This window comes from Anomalospiza imberbis, chromosome 2, assembly GCF_031753505.1.
Source record: "Anomalospiza imberbis isolate Cuckoo-Finch-1a 21T00152 chromosome 2, ASM3175350v1, whole genome shotgun sequence".
Classification (NCBI taxonomy): Eukaryota; Metazoa; Chordata; class Aves; order Passeriformes; family Viduidae; genus Anomalospiza; species Anomalospiza imberbis.
Window position 1 is genome coordinate 63,571,173 of NC_089682.1, and position 18,525 is coordinate 63,589,697.

Here is an 18,525-nt window from a genome sequence, read left to right on the forward strand (position 1 = left end):
GAACATTCATATGAGCAGTACTTAAAAGTCACCAACTACTACCTTAGATAATTTGCTTCAAATAAACATCTTGATGACATCAGGACTGGAACAGCAGTATCCTCAAGAACGCTAAACAAGAAGGTTGTTTTCAATGTAAAAAAATGTGCAATGAATTCCTTGTTTGCTCTTAAATATTGATATAAAGTTGTGGCAATGCAGCACTCCTAAAAACAGTGTTAGGGCTGTGACCAGAAAACCAGAAAAGTGATTCTAAAATGTGCATGGCAGAGTTTGGATTTTTTTTTTTTTTTGTTTTTTTTTCTTTTTTAGAATGTTTTCATGTAGCAAAAAGTTTCCTGCTAGCCTAACTTAATGCTCTCATTTCTCTAATTATGCTGAAACATCAGTTAAGAGCCTACCTGATGTTTTGGAGAATTTGCTGTGCTGGGATTGATATTCCGCAATGCCTAAGAGTAAAAATAAGATGGATAAAAATTACTTTAGCTGCATGGTTTACCTATGCAGGCTGTCTTATAAACACCATCTTGTAGTATCAAGCCCCCAAAACAGGCCAGATGAGACAGGATATGGGAGTTAAGAACTGTGAAAATCATGACACAGTGAAACAAAACTCACAGATTTACCAAGGATACATATTTGACAGATAAGCTTAATGACTAAGGAGAACAACATGAAGAGAATCGGTTGTCACCTGCTCCAAAGTTAGTCAGGTTCTCAATGACAACTGAGGCAAGAAGACAATTAGAAGGCCTACCTAGAAGCATGCTAGCACAGGGTAAAATATCTGTTTGTGGATTAATTGCAAAGCAGGAACAGCAGAAACCCAGGTGCTTAAGCAGAGAGAAAGTCCTGATGCCACCTTTGCAATGTATTCTTACCTAGAGTTCTGTAAAAAGTAATGCCTGTAAAGATGACCCATCTTACACCAAGAGATGCTGAAGATTCCTACAAAACAGTCCTTGTCTACAAAGGGGATAATGGAAGTCACATTCCAGGACAGAATACTGCAGGTGATGAAGAAAGAGAAAAGCTGTCTTTGAAGACATTAGGATGTTATCCTCTTCTGACACAAGGCCCATCACCCAAAGTGAAAAGGGAAAGATTTTAGAAGGTTTTCCTCAAAGAAAAGATTAGTGCTTTTTCTGCAAGTGTCAAAAACACAAAGAAATATCTTAAGTATCTAGCACAGATAGTAGTAACTATTAAAACACTCAGATTGAACAATCGAAGCAGAAGGCTTAGAGTCAAAAGGAGATCAAGCCCGAACTCCAATCCAGAGATTGCAAAGTCCAGCCCTACACTTTAATATTTGCTACAGCCATATCCATATAGTAGAAAATACAGCCATATCCATATAGTGGAAAACACTGAAAGGCATATTTTGCAGCCTTATTATGAAGTTTGAAATTCTTCAGCATAAGAAAACCACAGGTTCAAAATGCAGCACAAGTTACTCAGTTGTTTCATGCTCACTCCACCACCAAACAGGTAAGATTTTGGCAACAAAGCATCTCCTCAGTGTATCTTATATAAACTTTGAAAATACTTCAAAATCATACAGACTGCAACAGGTTCTAAAACTGAAAATTTTCCTCCACTTAAAAGGGAGAACTAAAGTAGCTGTGGGAAATAACTTTTTGCATGACTTGGAACTCAATGAATATTAAGTATATTATTAGGAGGAATATCCAATCACATCAACAGTCCATGCTGTCATCCTTATAGTTTGTGAAGCCTGCTCTTTAAGAATTTTGTTAGAGGGAGGAATGAGGGAGGGAAGCAAAATTCTCCATTTTAAAAAATCAGATACTTTCATCACCAAGCTGATATCAGTAAGAGAATGAATTCAGACTTTTTTAGATCTCAAAGCTTTTTGTATAGTCACTGGTCTTTAAGACTCACTGAAACAACAACTTAGAAAAACCAAAACATAACATACAAAAGAAATAGTGGAAGTAGGTGTCTAACCTGTGGCCTCACCTGCCGAAGCAGTTCTTGATGCTTCAGTCTCAGTCTTTCTTTCTCCATCTGTAGCTGCTGAAGTCTCATCTGTTGTTGCTGATTGGAGCTACTCCCTCCCATCACACCACCCTGGGGACTCTGAGGAGCCAGAGGAGGTGGCTGTTTGACTGGAGCACTTTGGCTGATTCGCTGATTCATGGCTAAAGAACCAAAACAATAAATATTTAAAAAATAAATTCAAACAAATACATGCAAGGAAAGTAGTATCCATGAAAGTTATCCATTAAAAAAATCTACAAAATTACAAGGCATGGCAGTACAAAACATGCAGCTACACTGATGTTCAGAGTGTGAAAGGTATGCTCATGTGTAAGCAATCAATGTGTGTAAAATTAACGCAACAGTCTCACAGTTAAGACTACATACTTGTTCTAAAAGCTTCTGAAAACAGCTTAATGTGCTAACTGGTGAAAAATTCAAAAGTGGTAGTAAAATATTTCAAGTTGAAATAGAAAAATCTCTCTTCTTTCTAATAAACTATTCTCACTGCAGACACAAATAGTAAATAACTTATTTTAATCATGTGGAATCTTAGGTTCATTTAACTTGAGAACACACAGAATGACAAAATGGATCATTTCACCTTTACTGAAAACAATTTAAGGCTACTCATTGTGGTGCAAGGTCATGCAACCAGCATTCACATCCTTGTCACATCACTATTTTAGTGTTAGAGACTTCATTTAGAGCTTCTTGATAGGCAAAATTAGAGTTGGTATAGAAATGGCAAATAAATGATACAGCCATAAATACTGACAACAACATAGAAAACACTAGTGCTTCATTTTCTTTTACCCCTCAGAATTATACATTGCATTTTTCCTGGGGAGTGGACACTAAAAATATAACTTTGAAAGCATAGTGCACAATAAGAACCCATCTTCCCTTCCCCTGTAAAAGCAAGGCCTAAGACAATTTTATTTTATAAAATAATACATGACTGGGATGCATCTATTTGATGCATGAGGCCTGATTTCTCCCTCACATGACACCAATATTGTTAAAGTCAACAGAGGCACTAGAGTTCCCAGAGAGAAAATAGGGTGGGAAAGGCTGACTGTATTGCAAAGGCACTATTTTCAGGAGCTTTCAGCTTGGAATTACCTCTCCATCTCTATCATGTTCTCTGTAACAAACTGAATCTGTTAACACTCACAGTATTCTGCAGAATGCATTTGCTACACATTCTGTGATGGAAGCAAGGATGGGAGAATGGCAGGGATTTGGTTTTTTTTTTTTTCTTTTTTTTCCTGGGAATGAAGATTATGGTTTACAGAAACTAAGGAAAAAAAAAAAAAGAGAGAAGTTCTTTTAGGAGGACAGGGTGAAGTGGGGAAAAAAAAACATCTGTAGAATTAGTGTAAATTAATGTTTTCATCATATAGAGGATTCCTGGACATTGCTAACTACCATAAGAAAGAAGAATTCTCTCATAAAAAAATCTGCATCATCTTTTCACTGAAATGCCCTTCAGTCTCCACTGTCTTTTGAGTGCTCAATTTAAGGTACAGTAGTGTTGCTCTTCTGTTCCAAGAAAGCCAACATATATTTATCACATAATACTAAACCAATTAGGGACCCAACTCTGCAGTCTACCCTTTCAACTAATCCACTGGTCCAGCACAGACTCAACAGTCTAATAGGCAGAAGGGTCATATTTTCATGAGTCCAGCCGACATAAAATGCTGTAAAACAGCTTACAGTAATTTGAAACAGTATTTCATGCAGTTACTTGTTAAAGAGCTTCATACATATAATTGCTAATATTGTAAAACTTCCTGTAAGGTAAGTGAACCTGTGAAGTAGGAACAGAAACTGGATCCCAGGACCAAGTAGAAACAACTAGAGCTGCAGTTCAGTTCCAACCTACAAGTCTCATCCTGACTCAGCATGAAAAAAAAAAAAACCAGTGGGAAGATGACATTCCTGTGGATCAAAGCCTAAAATCAAGCAGTTGATGTTACGAGACATCCAGTGTCACTTCACCATCAGAACTGAACTTCAGGACAGAAGATGACCAGAGTGAGCCAATTAACCAGCTCTGCCATGCGAGCTGTGGTGGTCTCTGGGCCAGTGACAGGAAGACAAGGCCCAAGACACCACCTAGAAACTGTTAAGCCAAAGTTCTAACAGCATCAGCAGCTGTCCTGTAAGGATGTGGGCAGTGAACATTTAACTACAAGCACCAGGAGCTCCACTGGGCAATATCTGCTGGAAGCTTGACAGCAGTTACTCAACCTTCATTTATCAAAGCAGAAGCAAAGTTGAAGCTAGAGAAAGCAATGCAAAAAGCAAGGCAGCCCATCTAGCAGTTTTAGACAAGCTAGACAAGACACTACTAGAGTGGGGAATAAATCTCCTTCTTTCTCTTTTTCCAAATCTTGAACCAGGACCATGCCTTTTACTCTATATATCTTACTCTCTTTCACCTTATAAGCAGTAATGACATTAGTAGGGGACAACAGAAAACAGCCTTCTCCTGCTGTTAGTTAATTCTGCAACCCTATCCTCAGAAGTTCCAGGATTGAAACCCTACTATTAAACAAGACTGAAGGCCAATTACAGTGTAAAGTCAAGAGGGAGAAAAATTTGAAAATTACAATCACCTGAAATGAGCACATCTAAGTTAAAAGCAAACTAGCTTGTAGAATTTAAGTACCCAAAGCTGAAAAATGTAAATTTTCTTTTGGTTAAAAAGGCTCCCTTTATAGTCTAGTCTCCAATTATATAATCATGGTTTCAGAGTCCTACCTCAAGGCAGTTCACAGTCAAGTCATGTTACAGATAACCTCATAAAAATTTAACAGTGTCTAACCTTAGGTAAACACTTCAGTGCAATATCACTAACATTCCTTCAACATGTTATGAATTTGTTTTCCCTGCATGCACCATACAAGTATCTCTTTTCCACAAATAGGCAGCTTTGTATTTCCTGCTCATGCCACTTTCTGCTTTTTTTATTTTATATATGTGTGTCTTTCTGACAGCTGCTTGTATTATTCCTGTTCTCTCTGACCACTGTTTGCTCAATTCTTCTCAACTACTGACTTTGCAATTTTAACTTTAAGAAATAAATCATGTTTCTCTTATGCTTTGCATATTATTCCCTCATCCTAGATCCCCAAAGCATCTTCTAATGTCCATTTTGAAAGTAATATTTCTAATTAAAAGCATACCTAAAGCAGGAATATCATAAGATATTAAGACTTTGGAGTATACATAAAATTCATCAATAATTATTAGGGGATCACTTAATGATATGATTTGGTAACTATTTGGAAACCGAATCTAAAATTCCAGTTTCTAAGTTATTATTATTATTCATACATCATTGAAAGAATGTTTCTGAACATTTTATTATTTCAAGAATGAAAGTGCAAAAGACTTCAAATTCATAAGATTTTAAAGTGTCCTCAGAACAGATTGTGGAGATGTTTTTATATAAGTGAACTCTCTTTAACTGTGAAATTAAACTAAAAGTTAGGATATTAGAAGGAGATGATGCTAACTGAATTTTACTGACTTAACATATCCAAGTGAAGAACCAGTGAAAAAACCACAACAATAGTATCAATGATTTTCATACAACTTGGTGATTACACAAGTGTACTATCTTCAAGGGAAACTCAAAGAAGAAGGTAATTATCTATAATTTCCAACACAGTATTTAATGAAAAGAGTGGGGGGGAAACACATCTTGTTTCAAGTGACAGGAAAAACCAGAGAGTTTTAAAGCTTTTTGTTGTTGATTTGGGGTTGAGGTACTTTTGCTTGCTTGTTTTGTTGGTGAACTTTTTTTTCTTTTTACATTCCTATTCCCCATTACTTACCAGGACACAACTGCAGAAATCTGCACTCTAAAGAATATGCTTATTAATGTGATCTCAGACAGCAGACTTTATTTTTTCTACACCTCATGTATTTGTTATCATCCTGACATGCACAGTTCTTTTCAAGTACTTCGAATTCAAAGGTGAAGAGCTTTATTTTATCTGTTAGCTAGGAAGCTACCAGTTTCTAATGCATCCTGTTCCTTACCTTCCATGGCTATGGAAATAATTTAAATAAGGGGCTCTGCACCCACATAGCAGAGGCTGCAAAGACCTCACAGGCAGAGCAGGAACAAACAAGCCTTTGTTTCTAGAAGAGGGGGATTTGAGGGAGGAGGAGGGGCAGACAAGTTAAAAAACATGGGCAACTTAAGACAATAAAAAGATCTTGTCCTAAAATATGGCTTCACAATCTGCAGAATACAGTCAGTTGCAATTGCTGCAATTTGTTTTTGACAAAATTACTCATCTTTAACTGCTACACATTAAATGTTCTACTGTCAACAGCAGAAATGCCTCTTCTGTACTCTTACCAGACAATACCTGACAATTCCTGAAAAAAGTTTAGACTGCTGCCAACATACATGAAAAAAATCAAACAACCAAAACCCAAAAAACAAAATCAAGAGAGAGAAACAATCACCAGGCATTGGTGCTAGAGAGAAAAGGCCAATAAAATTTTACCAACTCAAGAATAAAAGGCTAACTTCTCTCTCAAGATGCCCGGTCAGTTGAAAATCCCAAGTCCCAGGGCAGTGATAGTTTGCAGTAACACAGCACTTCTCTCCTATGCAGAATTACATGCAGAGATTGCACCCTTAATGATTAGTAGACACAGCTGAATATTTGATGTTGTTTCTTTCCTACTTATAATTTCACCCTTCAAAGCTAAACCTAATTTTAATCAGCCAATTCGAATACATTATTTAGCTGAACAAAAAACAACAAAAAAGCTCAGGATGCGAGCCTACTATAGCTGACTGTCCTTACTAATAAGAATCAATGTTTTCATTGAGGGCACTAAAGAACTTTTGTCCCCTTCAGCTCCATTTTGAAACTAGACAGCTATTGTGCATAATTTTTGGCGATAGTCAGGCTTTTACCTGGTGCTAGTTTGCAACACTTCAACAAAGGCAAAAGTCTTCTTTGATTACATTTAAAAGAGCTGTGAAAAAAAAATACCAGTAGGATTTGAAAGAGCCTCGGAAGTAATAAAAATACGTTCCAAGGAGCTTTTTAAGAAAGGCTTGGTACAATGATGTGTTGTTTAATCAGGACAATGACTGAAACATGACTGGTTAAACTATTTGTTGTTTAACCAGTCATGTTTCTGGATTGTATTCTATATAATGTATTGCTTGCTACGTTACTCTAAGGAAATCCCACTCACAGTTTCATAATGCTGTTGTTATGAAACAACCTAAAAATTAGCACAATAAAATATTCCATTGCTTTCAGTCTCTGATTAATCTGACAATCCTGGATCTTAAGAGTATGGGAGAAACCACAAATAGACTGTTCTCTGGGCTCATTTTGCTGCTTTAAGTGTACAAACAAATCTTAGCGTCTTAGGCAAACAGAAATATCCACAGACTCCTGAACTGAACTTTTGGTTAAAGCAAGAGATATCCAATGAAAATACTATTACAGAATCATGTCCAAACTACAGACTGGTTACTCTGCATTTATCAACTAGTTTCATTCAAATTAAATTAGTATTCTTCTTTCTGTTTTAGTACCACTATCGCATATGCTGGTTAAAACAACATAAATTAAGTTCCTTTTTCTTTGATAAATCTGCCACTGTTTTTGAAGTCTTTCTGTATTGTCAAATGTAGATGTGCAATAGCCAGACTGACTTGAGCACCATTGAGACACTACAGCATGTACAAACAGACTCTTGAATCACTGGTAACTAAACTGGAGTAAAAAGCTCTGTCAGTTCTTTTCCCCCCACAGCAGTAAACAGCAGTATTTATAAAGCACTTTCACTCAATGTATGCCAGTTTCAGAAGAACTAAAATATTCTGGCCAGCCAGAAATGCAAATATAAATTATATTCAGCAGTAAAGTAAGTAAGTAGCTTTTAGAAGTTTCAGTGCACACATATAAAACAAAACTCTTCAATAATGGGCTCTTATTAAAACACTCTTTTAACTCTCTATATAACTCTTCTTCACTTTTTGAAAAAAAAAAAACAAATTTTAATTTTGGAAGGTTAAACAAGTTTTAAATTACTTGACTTATAGAACTCAACTGACACTGTAAGTATTAGCACTACAGAACTATATAAGACACAGTGCACTGGACAGATTATGAGAAGAAACCTGAACTAATGTTGTTTGAATTTAAATGCCATGTATGAAACACTTAAGACTGCAGCAAGTGCAGGAATCTGAGCTAACCAAGGCCTTGTATGTCTGTCCACTGACTCTCTGGCAAAATATATTTAATGAAAGCTAGTCCACATGTTAGACCAAAATTTAATCAGTCAAGAGTCTACATAAGGCTATTAGCTGTGAACAGTTTCACTGTTTAATCACCACATAATACTTCCTGGGTTAATTAACCAAAAAACAAGCTTCTTTACTATTTCTTATAAAATAATGTGATAACTTTTTAAAATGCAGGTTTTCTTCAATTTATTTGTGTGGAACAAACCCTGTATATATGCAGCTGCACATCTTAATATTTTTTTTTAATTTGTCATAAGCCCATTAGAAATGATTAAACATAAATTACAAAATCCAGTAAAAACTACTATGACAAAAAAAAAAAAATCAACAGTATACCGTCAAGAAACACTTCTATATGTAAGAAACTACCATCATGTTTCAACTCAACTGAATTTAAAGACAAAAAACCTGATGTCTTTGAATTTAAGATCATATATTATTAGATACAGACTATATAATTACTGCGTGTATATATATATTTAGATTACAGATAATGAATCATGTTCAAAATGATCCACCTTCAACTTTTAACACAGTATGCTCATTAACTGGAAAGTGCAAACTGCTGTATTAGAAGGATATGGTGGAAAAAGTGTCCCTGTTAGGAGTGCAGTTTCCTTTCACTATCACAGCTGCTTAGCACAAGGTTGCAAGCATGCATTATTTTTACTGGCACCCAGAAATCATTAGCAATAAATCTTCTTTCCTGAAAAGGATTAAATTATTCTGAAAACAGAACAAACCCCCAAACAGGTATAAACTTACATAAACCTACTGTCCTGATAAATTCTTAAGAAAAGTGTTGGTTTCTCTCTCTTTCATAGTCTAGAAATATTGTACCTAAAGTAGGTAACTACATCTTGACACAATACTTATGGACAGATTTAGTGATTTCTTCAGTGAACTTCAGTTAAGAGGTATAAATACATCCTGCTTTCAAACAAACCCAGATTTCACTTTCTGATATAATCATAGACAACAAATAATTATTTATAGTCATTACCATAAGGCAGCATCTGCCTTTTACAAAGGGATGCTTACCAGTGAAATTTCATCTGCCTCTGCAGATTCGCAGCAGACTTTGACAGAAGTCACTGGTTCACTGAAAACTGATGCTGCTTCATCTGTAAACATCTCTGACACACATACCAAAATACAGAAGTCTTTACCCCAACCTAAGTGATCTCCTGAAACTGTTCTTCTGGAAAAACAGAGACAGGTAAGTGAAAAATCTAATACCACTAGACCTTTTTAGTTGAGTCAAATCCTCCTTTGTTTTATGGCATATGTAAAGAGGATATGCCATTGCATTTGCAGACCAAAGCCACTTGTGGCTCATGCTCTGCTTTTTGTGCAAAAAACTGAAGGCAGATCTGGAACTTAAGAAGCCTTAAATGCTATTATGATCAGACACAAAATCTGGGCTTTTTTCTCTTTTTGACTAGACAAAGGCCAAACCCCAGTTTTCCAATCTAGAGCTCCAGTTCTATCTTGTGCAAAAATCTGCATCTTGAAAGGCTCCTACAAACTAATTTGAAGAAATATATATTAAACAAAGTGCTAGACAGGTAAGGAGTAAGAAAGCAACACTATGGAATAGCTCCTTTTAATTTCTGATACTTAGAAATTAGCAGATGCTCAGAAGCTTAAGCTTTAATTGAATTTCAAGCTTTTTCTGTGTTTGCTTGCTTTTTCTTTAAACAGAAATGATAAATATATGTTTCAATGAAATGTACATTTTACTATCGTGTTTCTGAACAAGCTATTTTCACTTTTTCAAAGGCACAATGTTTTTATACTACAAAAAAAAAAGGAAGCAGAAAACCTGGTATACATTCTCTATAATCATACTGTCATCATCAGTTTTATTTCGCTTTCTAATTATGCAGTCAAGCAGCTACTGTACACAGAGCCCCTATGGCACTTTTCATAATGATATTAAACATTGTCTTGCCTTACCTTCCCCCTCATCCAAAATTCATGCAGAACTTCAAAGAACATTAACATTATCTCTTAAGTGGGAGTGATAAAGTCATGGCAGTGATTTCAACCTGAGGTCACATATTTTGCTTCATACCCCATTATAGCAGCTCCAAGAATTGGAAGACCAGAAGGAAAGAGACTGGGAGTGTGCAACACTGGTATGACCGTAAGTTACAAGCCTTTGAAACCCAAGTTTAGAATAAAATAACAAGGAAACTCAAACAATATCTTGTTTTACTTCAATCTCTAAAGACACTTGTCTGACTACTCTACTGGAGTAGTAAGGTCTCCACACCAAACTTAAACCAGCAGAGACACCAGAAATCAACTGCCAGTTTCCAGTATTTTCCCACTTCAATTTCATCTTTGAATTTAATATATTAAGCACCCTCAAAGTGCAAATTATTTAAGGTTGCATTTCAAAACCAAGTCCTACCATTGGCAAACTTAAATAAGAGTTAAAATCCCTTTAATGGTATTTGATACAAAAGCCAATTCTTGGAAAATTACAGCAAAAAAGCTGAACAATTTTAAATTTCAACTGGTTCTAGGAAATTTGATTTTATAGGAAAAGCAGATGTTCTTCTACTTCACCAACTCCAGCCACTCAGAATGCATAGCTGATGTGCTTCCTATCCAGATGTTCTTTGAGTATCAAGAAAACACATTATGTTATCTGAAAGGCTTTAAAATCCAGTAGGATCTGTGAAGAATGACCAATGAACAATAGCAGAAAAGACAAAATGGTCCAAAAGACAAGTTCAACCTGACAGTCCAATTCCATCAAGGGAAAAAAAACCCTTGTCTAAATAAAATAAAAAACCAAGGCAATTTGAAGCCTCTTACTATGATGACTGCAAAGGCACTGAGAAGGTAGGACAGCATGCTTTTACCAGATGCTCCACTAGACAAGAATCCTGCTGACACAGGCTTAAGGACCAACCCTCTCCCATCCCCACTCCTTTGATCCCATGCCATCTTTATGACTGCCTGTGCTGGGCATAAGACGACCCTCCTTTAATACTTAGTTCTTTCCTAGATATTAAAGTTTGTGAATTGTTTTAAAGTTGTATTTGTAGACTTGGAGGATGAAAGTCTGAGCCACAGGAGTTCTCTGACAATTAAGTGGTGTAGCTGAAGACCACTAACCATTTCAAAGATGTTAGATTTGAGTCTTGGAATGAAGTTCTTATCTTCAACTTGGAGCACGCAGGTTTTAGACCCAGCCTACCCCACAGCTGTTCTGACAGAGGCTCTTTTCTGATGCATTATTTTTAAAAGCCTGCTCCAAGAAAGAATATATACTAATTATATTTCTTTATTTTCTGTTTAAAAACAAGAATGCTATACCAAAATGCTCCACACCAAGTCAGTCCACCTAAAATAATTTTTCCAACTGATTTTCCTTCCACTTGCTCTTTTCTAGCTACAATAATGGAAAATTCCAAGCACTAATTAAAAAAGAGCTATATCCACACCTACTACAGAAAATAAAGATGAATGCAAAGCTTCCATCTGATGAAGAACATATAGACATAAAGGCTGTCTCCGTGGAAGCTGGGAATTCAGAAGCAATAAGGGCAAAAACTCTTCATACCTTCTGCTTCTGAATACTGGAACAGAGGAGTATGTTTGCACATACCATTCAATAGCTTTGTTTTCTTCAATGGTTCTTAAGATAGGTGAAAGTGGCAGAGAGAGACATTAATTCCTCCTTCATTTTCAATCACCATTAGCATCACTGTAATAACGAAGAGCTTCAACAAGACAAAGATGAATTTATCCTGCTTCTCGAAGTATTAGTAGTCACAAATATTGAAAACCAAGCCCTTATAGTAAAGCACAGTGATAAAAAAGGGTATGGTTATATCCTCAGGGGAAAATACCAACAGAAGTTTCAACCTATATTAAGCACAGAAAGGTAAACTTCTGAGTCATTCACATGCTATTTAAGGTCACAGCACATATTTGTCAAGGATCTCCACATAGTAAATAAATGCAAGGCTCAGTAATTTAACTGTCAAAGAGATTTTTTTTTTTCTTCTTGACTGGAGTGACTTAAGGAGGCCACAAGTAAGAAAGCAACAGGAATAGAATTTTGTATTTTCTTGGCTCAAATGATAAAAACATAAACCACAATACAATGTGTACAGCTTAGGTTTTCAAGGAAAACTCCTTCAAGCTCAAAAGCAGCTAGCAGCTTGTCTCTATTTGCCGTCACTCTAGATCAGAAGAGCCCACATGCTTTTTTTTTTCTTTTCCTGCCCCTTTCAGTTACACTTGAGCTCTTTGACTGAAAAGGTCTGGAACAGATTAAAAGTCCGACCACAAAATAAAGAGCCTTGGCATGTACTCAAGCCTGTCTGGGATACACATACACAGTGGGCCCAAAAAGGGAAGCTATGCAGCAAGAAACCCTTAATCAGTCTTTTGGACATTTTTAACTTCTTTCAGTTTAACTGCACAGCCTTAACATTTGATAGAGTTTCAGTACGCACAAGACAAGCAGCTTTTGCCCTTATAGTTGGACCACTCTATTTACAGGAATACAAAATAGTTGTGAGAAGCAAGATTCATCTCACTCACAACCTCTGTCCATTAAGGCATTTTCCACACTCCTTTTTAATTCCAGTCCATCTTTGGAAATGATAAAGTAATGCATGTAAAGAAAAACAGATACCCTGCAAGATTACCTGAGTAAATGTAATTGCAAAAGGCAACACATTTTCAAAATGACTGCTTCCTTTTCAGCCTTACTCACATACTAAGTAATTGTGAAGTTGCAAATTACCCACACACTCTTGCAACGTGCAAACAGGTCTGTAGCTCTGGCTGGTGTTAAAGCCAGCATGGACATTTGCCAAAGGTGACACCCCACCTTTGGGCTCAAGTTGCATAGTGGTTCAACCTGTCTACAAACTGGGGAGCAGTTTATAAACAAAGTGTGACAATCTGGTGTTCTCTGTAAGAGTAAACGGATGTTTTAAGTAAGCACTCAAGCCTACAAACCAAAAATGCAGAATTTCTAACAGACATTTCCGAAAACAAAACAGAACAGTGACAACATGTTGAGTTTTGTAGCTCTGTATTTATATGGCATTCATGGAGTTAATGCCTTTCCCAAAAGGGGCCCACAGTTGTTGTTAGGTCAACCCCTGTAAAGCTTCAAAGGTTTTGCATCCCCTCAGCCTGACCTACTCAGTGATCTGCACACTGTTTTCATTTAGCAGCACTGAGTCCAAAAGTAAAGCCTGAAAACCACAATGATCTCTTCTTTTTTTTTTTTTTTTTTTTTTTTTTTAACTTCTACTGTTTTTCCATGGCTCTGGAAAAATAACTAAAATCCAAAGGAGTTGAAAATAGTAAGTTATTGGAAAAACAAATCAAGGGCAAGCTAGTAAGACTGACACCCACAGGTCATGGCTTTACAAAAAACCAGAAATTTTAATGCCATACTAAATACATCACTTGGATAATCTATGAAAGTAGCTTAGAGTCTTCACATTACATGTGATTTCTATTCATAGTCATCAGTGCCAATATTTTATTGAAAAGTTTGCAGTTCTGCTCTTCATACAGATCAAAAATATAACTGAAAAAAATTACATAAAAGTTCTTTTCTGTTGAATTTCTCCATCTTGAGTTTGTGATTGTTAAGTTACTATTTCTATTTCCAATAATACATAGTCTTTACCCCACAAAAAGGTTACTAAAACAGGAGCAACAAAACTAATAATTCCTTATCTTATTGTTTAATACAGAAAGTTTTGTCATGATAATCACTGTGACAAGCTGGAATTATAAGCTGGTATATGTTTCAAGTGTATTTAAACAGCATGAACTATTATTTGACAATGCCCTCTTAAGATAGCACAAAGGAAAGTAAATATTTGTTTAGGAATTAAAAGATTCTTCTGGGGTAATGTTTTGCTAATTTAAAGGGATGAATGGGCTTGACTGAAACTGTCTTAATAAGTAATTTCTGAATGTCACCACTTTGGGGAACTGTATGGATCATGTGGCAAAATACCGACCCGTAGCATTAGAAACTTGGGTAACATACAGTCCTGAAGGATATAAGCTAATAGTTTTTATCTTAAAAAAAAAAAGTTATTTAAATAAGGCCTCTACAACTCAAAATATATTTTAATCGTACATAGAAAGTTTTCAAAATATGCTTGCAAAATTAAAGCTGAGTGAACTGAAGCAAATCAAGAATTCTGAATTGAGATGAACTTTTACCAAAGCGTGGGTCAAGCCTTGGGTCTAGCCAAGAAGTGGTCTTGTTCTTATGGTTTATGTAGTAAATTTCTCCATCCTGGGTCATAGCTTGTTCCCATCCATCGGGGAGTGGGCCTGCAATATAGAAGGAAGGAGTTCATGGCGAGCTCTTGTTTGCTCCAGCTGAAATTGATCTAAAGAATATTTTAACATTCTACATATATAACAATACATGAAACAGAAGAGTTTCAAGCTCATTTCTGGGATTAAGGGCAAAGAAGTGCTGTGTGGGAAACAAGTAACAGGAAACACTTCTATCATTTTTATTTAGGATGTGGACTTCAATTTTCCAACTTGTTTGTATCCTTTCATATGCTTTTGACACATCATTTTGCTATAGCATTCTAGTATAAAACCAGCAATAAGTCAAGCCTGCCAGAATGAAACCAGCATGTGCACCAGGAAAAAGAAGTATAGCATAATTCTACCTCTCACAGAAAAGTTCATCTAGTGATTAAGACACACGATCAGCAACAAGCTAACACTGAGGAGATCCTGAAATATTCCTGTCTTTCACAAACAATTAAAAAAGAAAGTGACAAAATTTATTTCCTCTTTACTTCATACTCTAACTTTCAGTGAAAGCATTCAAGGCTTAAGCAGACAAAAATGCAAACCTGAAGAACAAGGCAGGCAAACAAGCAATGACAAAGCAAAGGCAAGAAAACACCATGAGCAGTCACAAAGACACAGGGCTATGAACAGCAGTGCAACACCTCTACAAGCAGAAAGGCACACACAGGAAAAACTACTTCCAGAAAATGGTCAAAGGGAGGTACATAATGATGTTGTGGAGTCCACAGTTGATGTCTGAACAAAGAGCCTGAGGAGTGGTTCCCATATGCTCCCATCAGCAGCTTTCATTCCTTTACAGTTCTTAAACCCCTCATTCACATCTCTATATGACCATGTACATTTATCCATACTTTGCTTAGACTGAAAACTATTTTAAAAAATTATATTTATCTTGTCTTATCTAGGAGGTGCTTTACAAATATCTAAATTAGACACAGGAAGATCTTCCCTGTTTTTTAGATTTAAGTACAACCCTTAAATTTTACAACAAAAGATTCACTACACATGTTAAGAATGTAAAAGAAATTAGAACAAAACCTGCTGTAGCAATAAGCCATCAAGTTCCTCTACTCCTCCTCAGTGTAATACAGTAATACAATAGCAGAAGCCATCTGGCTGTTAGACTTGGACTAACAGATTATTCTGTATAATGTAAAATACACTAGGTATACACAGACATCATTATTTCACACATGATATTCAGGTATACCCAAAAATATGTGTGTATCTGATTAATGTCTACTATATCCAACTTCGAACTACATTAGCTCTTGACTGTAACTGTGTCCTGAAGTCATGCTCCTGCTGAAGAATTCAGTCTAAAGCTGGGAGGAGAGGTGGGGAGGATAAATTTGTTTGCTTAATCTCAAAAGATGTTCTTGGAGAAATGTCAAAAAGAGTAAAAAAATAATTCAATTGCATTCCAATAATATCCCAAGGCATAATCAGGACAAGAATTTCTTACTGTGGTCTTTGAAGATCCCTTGCAAACTACATTTCTAATTTAAACTTTCATTTTGGCTCAGAAAACAAAGCCCTTCTCTAACAACTTCACTACTCCATCATTAGAGCTACAGATGAATTTCAAGTGAGGAAAAACAGTGAACACTAGACATTTTCTTCCCACCTCTAACACTCTAAATGTTGCCTACAAGTAACGAGTACCTTAGCTTTTATCAGAAGCTAGTGAACAGAACAGGCAGGAAAGAGTGACAATATTGCAAATGATGCTTAAACCCTAAGATACTCACTGTACAAAAGGACTTTGATGAAGGAATGAAAGCTCCAGTGCAAAGAACACTGTATTTTGTTACCATACCCAAAGACCAGCCAGCTAACCAGTGAGATGCTTTTTTACAAAGCTGGGGCACAGGAGCACAGAGGCACAAGTCAATGAAGAACTAAACCCACGCCTTTACTGCTGAGCCAACACGCTAGCCATGCAGGCAGACCTTCTCACTACCACTCTCCTCAGAGTCCTGCTAAGCCATACCTGCCTTGGAGAAACCCATCAAGAAATTCTTTGTAAACTGCAAAGCCAGAAAAAACCTCTTTGGCTTTAGGAAAAACAAAACCAGCCTTGGGGTGTCAGTCCTGCTGAACACTGAAATCTGTACTGGTCCAGCATGTTCCTTTGTAGCAAGTAAGAACAAAATGCCTTTGAAGAAGGCTGCCAGGAGCTGATCAGTCCATCCACCTGGTGGAATAATGCTACTTATGAGATTCAGTGATCTGATGAGTACTAACTTACTATTAGAGACAAACCTGGGCAAGGTTCTCTTCCTAAATAAAATGCACAGCTGTGGAACAGGACAAAAAGGTCCATCTGCTCACCTGGCTGTGACAGCAGCAAGCCTTCCTTGCTAAGTGCTATAAATGACTGCAGAAGCAAGACCTTTTATCTCTAGAAACTTTTGGTATTAATAATCTAGCTTTCTTCCTTGGACAACAGACTGCTCTCATGTTTCTGCTGTCATTGTTACATACTGAAAAGGCAGTTCAAAAACTGAAATTATTGCCTTCTGTAATTCCTGTTTGGTTTTGTGAGTAATTGTGAAACTAGAAGATAGGTCTGATTTTCTAAAGGGTCACTTGACAAACTCTGTATTAGAGGCAGCTACCAGAGGAAAGAACTAAACCCATGCTGAGGAATAGGAGACACATACACCCAGAGCATCTAGGAAAATTCCTTTGCAATTACATGCCCATTTTCCCCCAAAAGGCTCAATAGGAACAGAATTTTCAGCGTTAGATAACCTAGGTCACAAAAACTGAGTCCTATATTGCAGCTATTCAGACCTTCTCACTAAAATTTCCATAATTACTGTAGCTCATGTTGTATAGAAACAGCAATACTGGGTCTAACCAAAAGTCCATTTAGTCCAGGCATCTAGCCTGAGCTGATGGACAGATCTTGTTGGTTGCTGAAAGTAGCCCATTTAGCGACTGTCACATTCTATAAACTTTTAAATAAAGCACCAAATACATATAGAGACCTAAAAGGTATAGAGGCCATGAATAGTCACTTGGCCTCCAGTATGTTGGGCACTGGAACAGGCTCCTCAAGGGACATGGTCATAGCCTCAATCCTGCCAGATCTCAAGAAGTGTTTGGACAATGCTCCCAATGGTGTGACTCTTGTGGATGTCCTGCATAGGGCCAGGAATTGGACTTGATGATCCTTCTAAATCAGGATATTCTGTGACTCTATCACAAGTTACTCCTTGGGCCAGTTTCTGTCTGCTTACTATGTGCCAAAATATCTCTCTTTCAAGTACTTCTCCAGTTTCCCTCCAACTTTTGTAAATATTTAGCACAAACAATATCCCTGTGACATGGACCCCCCACTAGTTCCACTAGTTCTGTTTGGTGCCTCCTATGACAATTGAACACTATCACAAATGTAAGTTTAGAATTCTATGAAGCAATTTGCACAGGGAGACACAACCCGTCTAGGTAGGGAATTCTGTCTGCACTGTGGTACTTTTGAGGACAAATTTACCAAAAAATTAAATTCTAATTTCCAAATGTAAGCCAGCTTTCCAGAACTACTGGTAAGCCATACCTCTGTAACTAAATATTTATATAACGGTGTAACTTCATATAAATAACATGTAATTTTAAAAGCCTGTGTGCATGTCTCTTTGGTGCATGTGTCCACTTCTTGTGATTTTTTTTTCAACTTTCTCATATGCCATGGAGTCTGGAATGCAAAGCAGAGCTTGCTGCTGGCAGAGAGAATGCAACTGGAAAAGTAACAAAAGCAAAAATGTAGTAGAGATTCAACTATGCTGGGATAAGAAGTGAATCTTGCAAGACTCTACAGTTCCTAACACTTAATTTTAAAACAAATGTAAACAAAGCCGTATTTTATC

At 36.6% G+C, this 18,525-nt stretch overlaps 1 protein-coding gene across 8 annotated transcripts in view; it reads right to left on the reverse strand.

Annotated features, from left to right (window-relative positions):
- YAP1 (Yes1 associated transcriptional regulator) overlaps positions 1 to 18,525 on the reverse strand; it is an 85,006-nt gene that overhangs the window by 13,504 nt on the left and 52,977 nt on the right. The window contains exons 4-6 of one of the 8 annotated variants that reach the window (XM_068181428.1): positions 14,537 to 14,650; positions 1,972 to 2,165; positions 402 to 449 (exon numbers count right to left, since the gene is read on the reverse strand). In XM_068181428.1, the coding sequence (XP_068037529.1) occupies positions 402 to 449; positions 1,972 to 2,165; positions 14,537 to 14,650 (356 nt within the window). The remainder of the gene's footprint in view (positions 1 to 401; positions 450 to 1,971; positions 2,166 to 14,536; positions 14,651 to 18,525) is intronic. The other 7 variants (XM_068181429.1, XM_068181432.1, XM_068181434.1 and 4 more) reach the window with 7 other exon arrangements.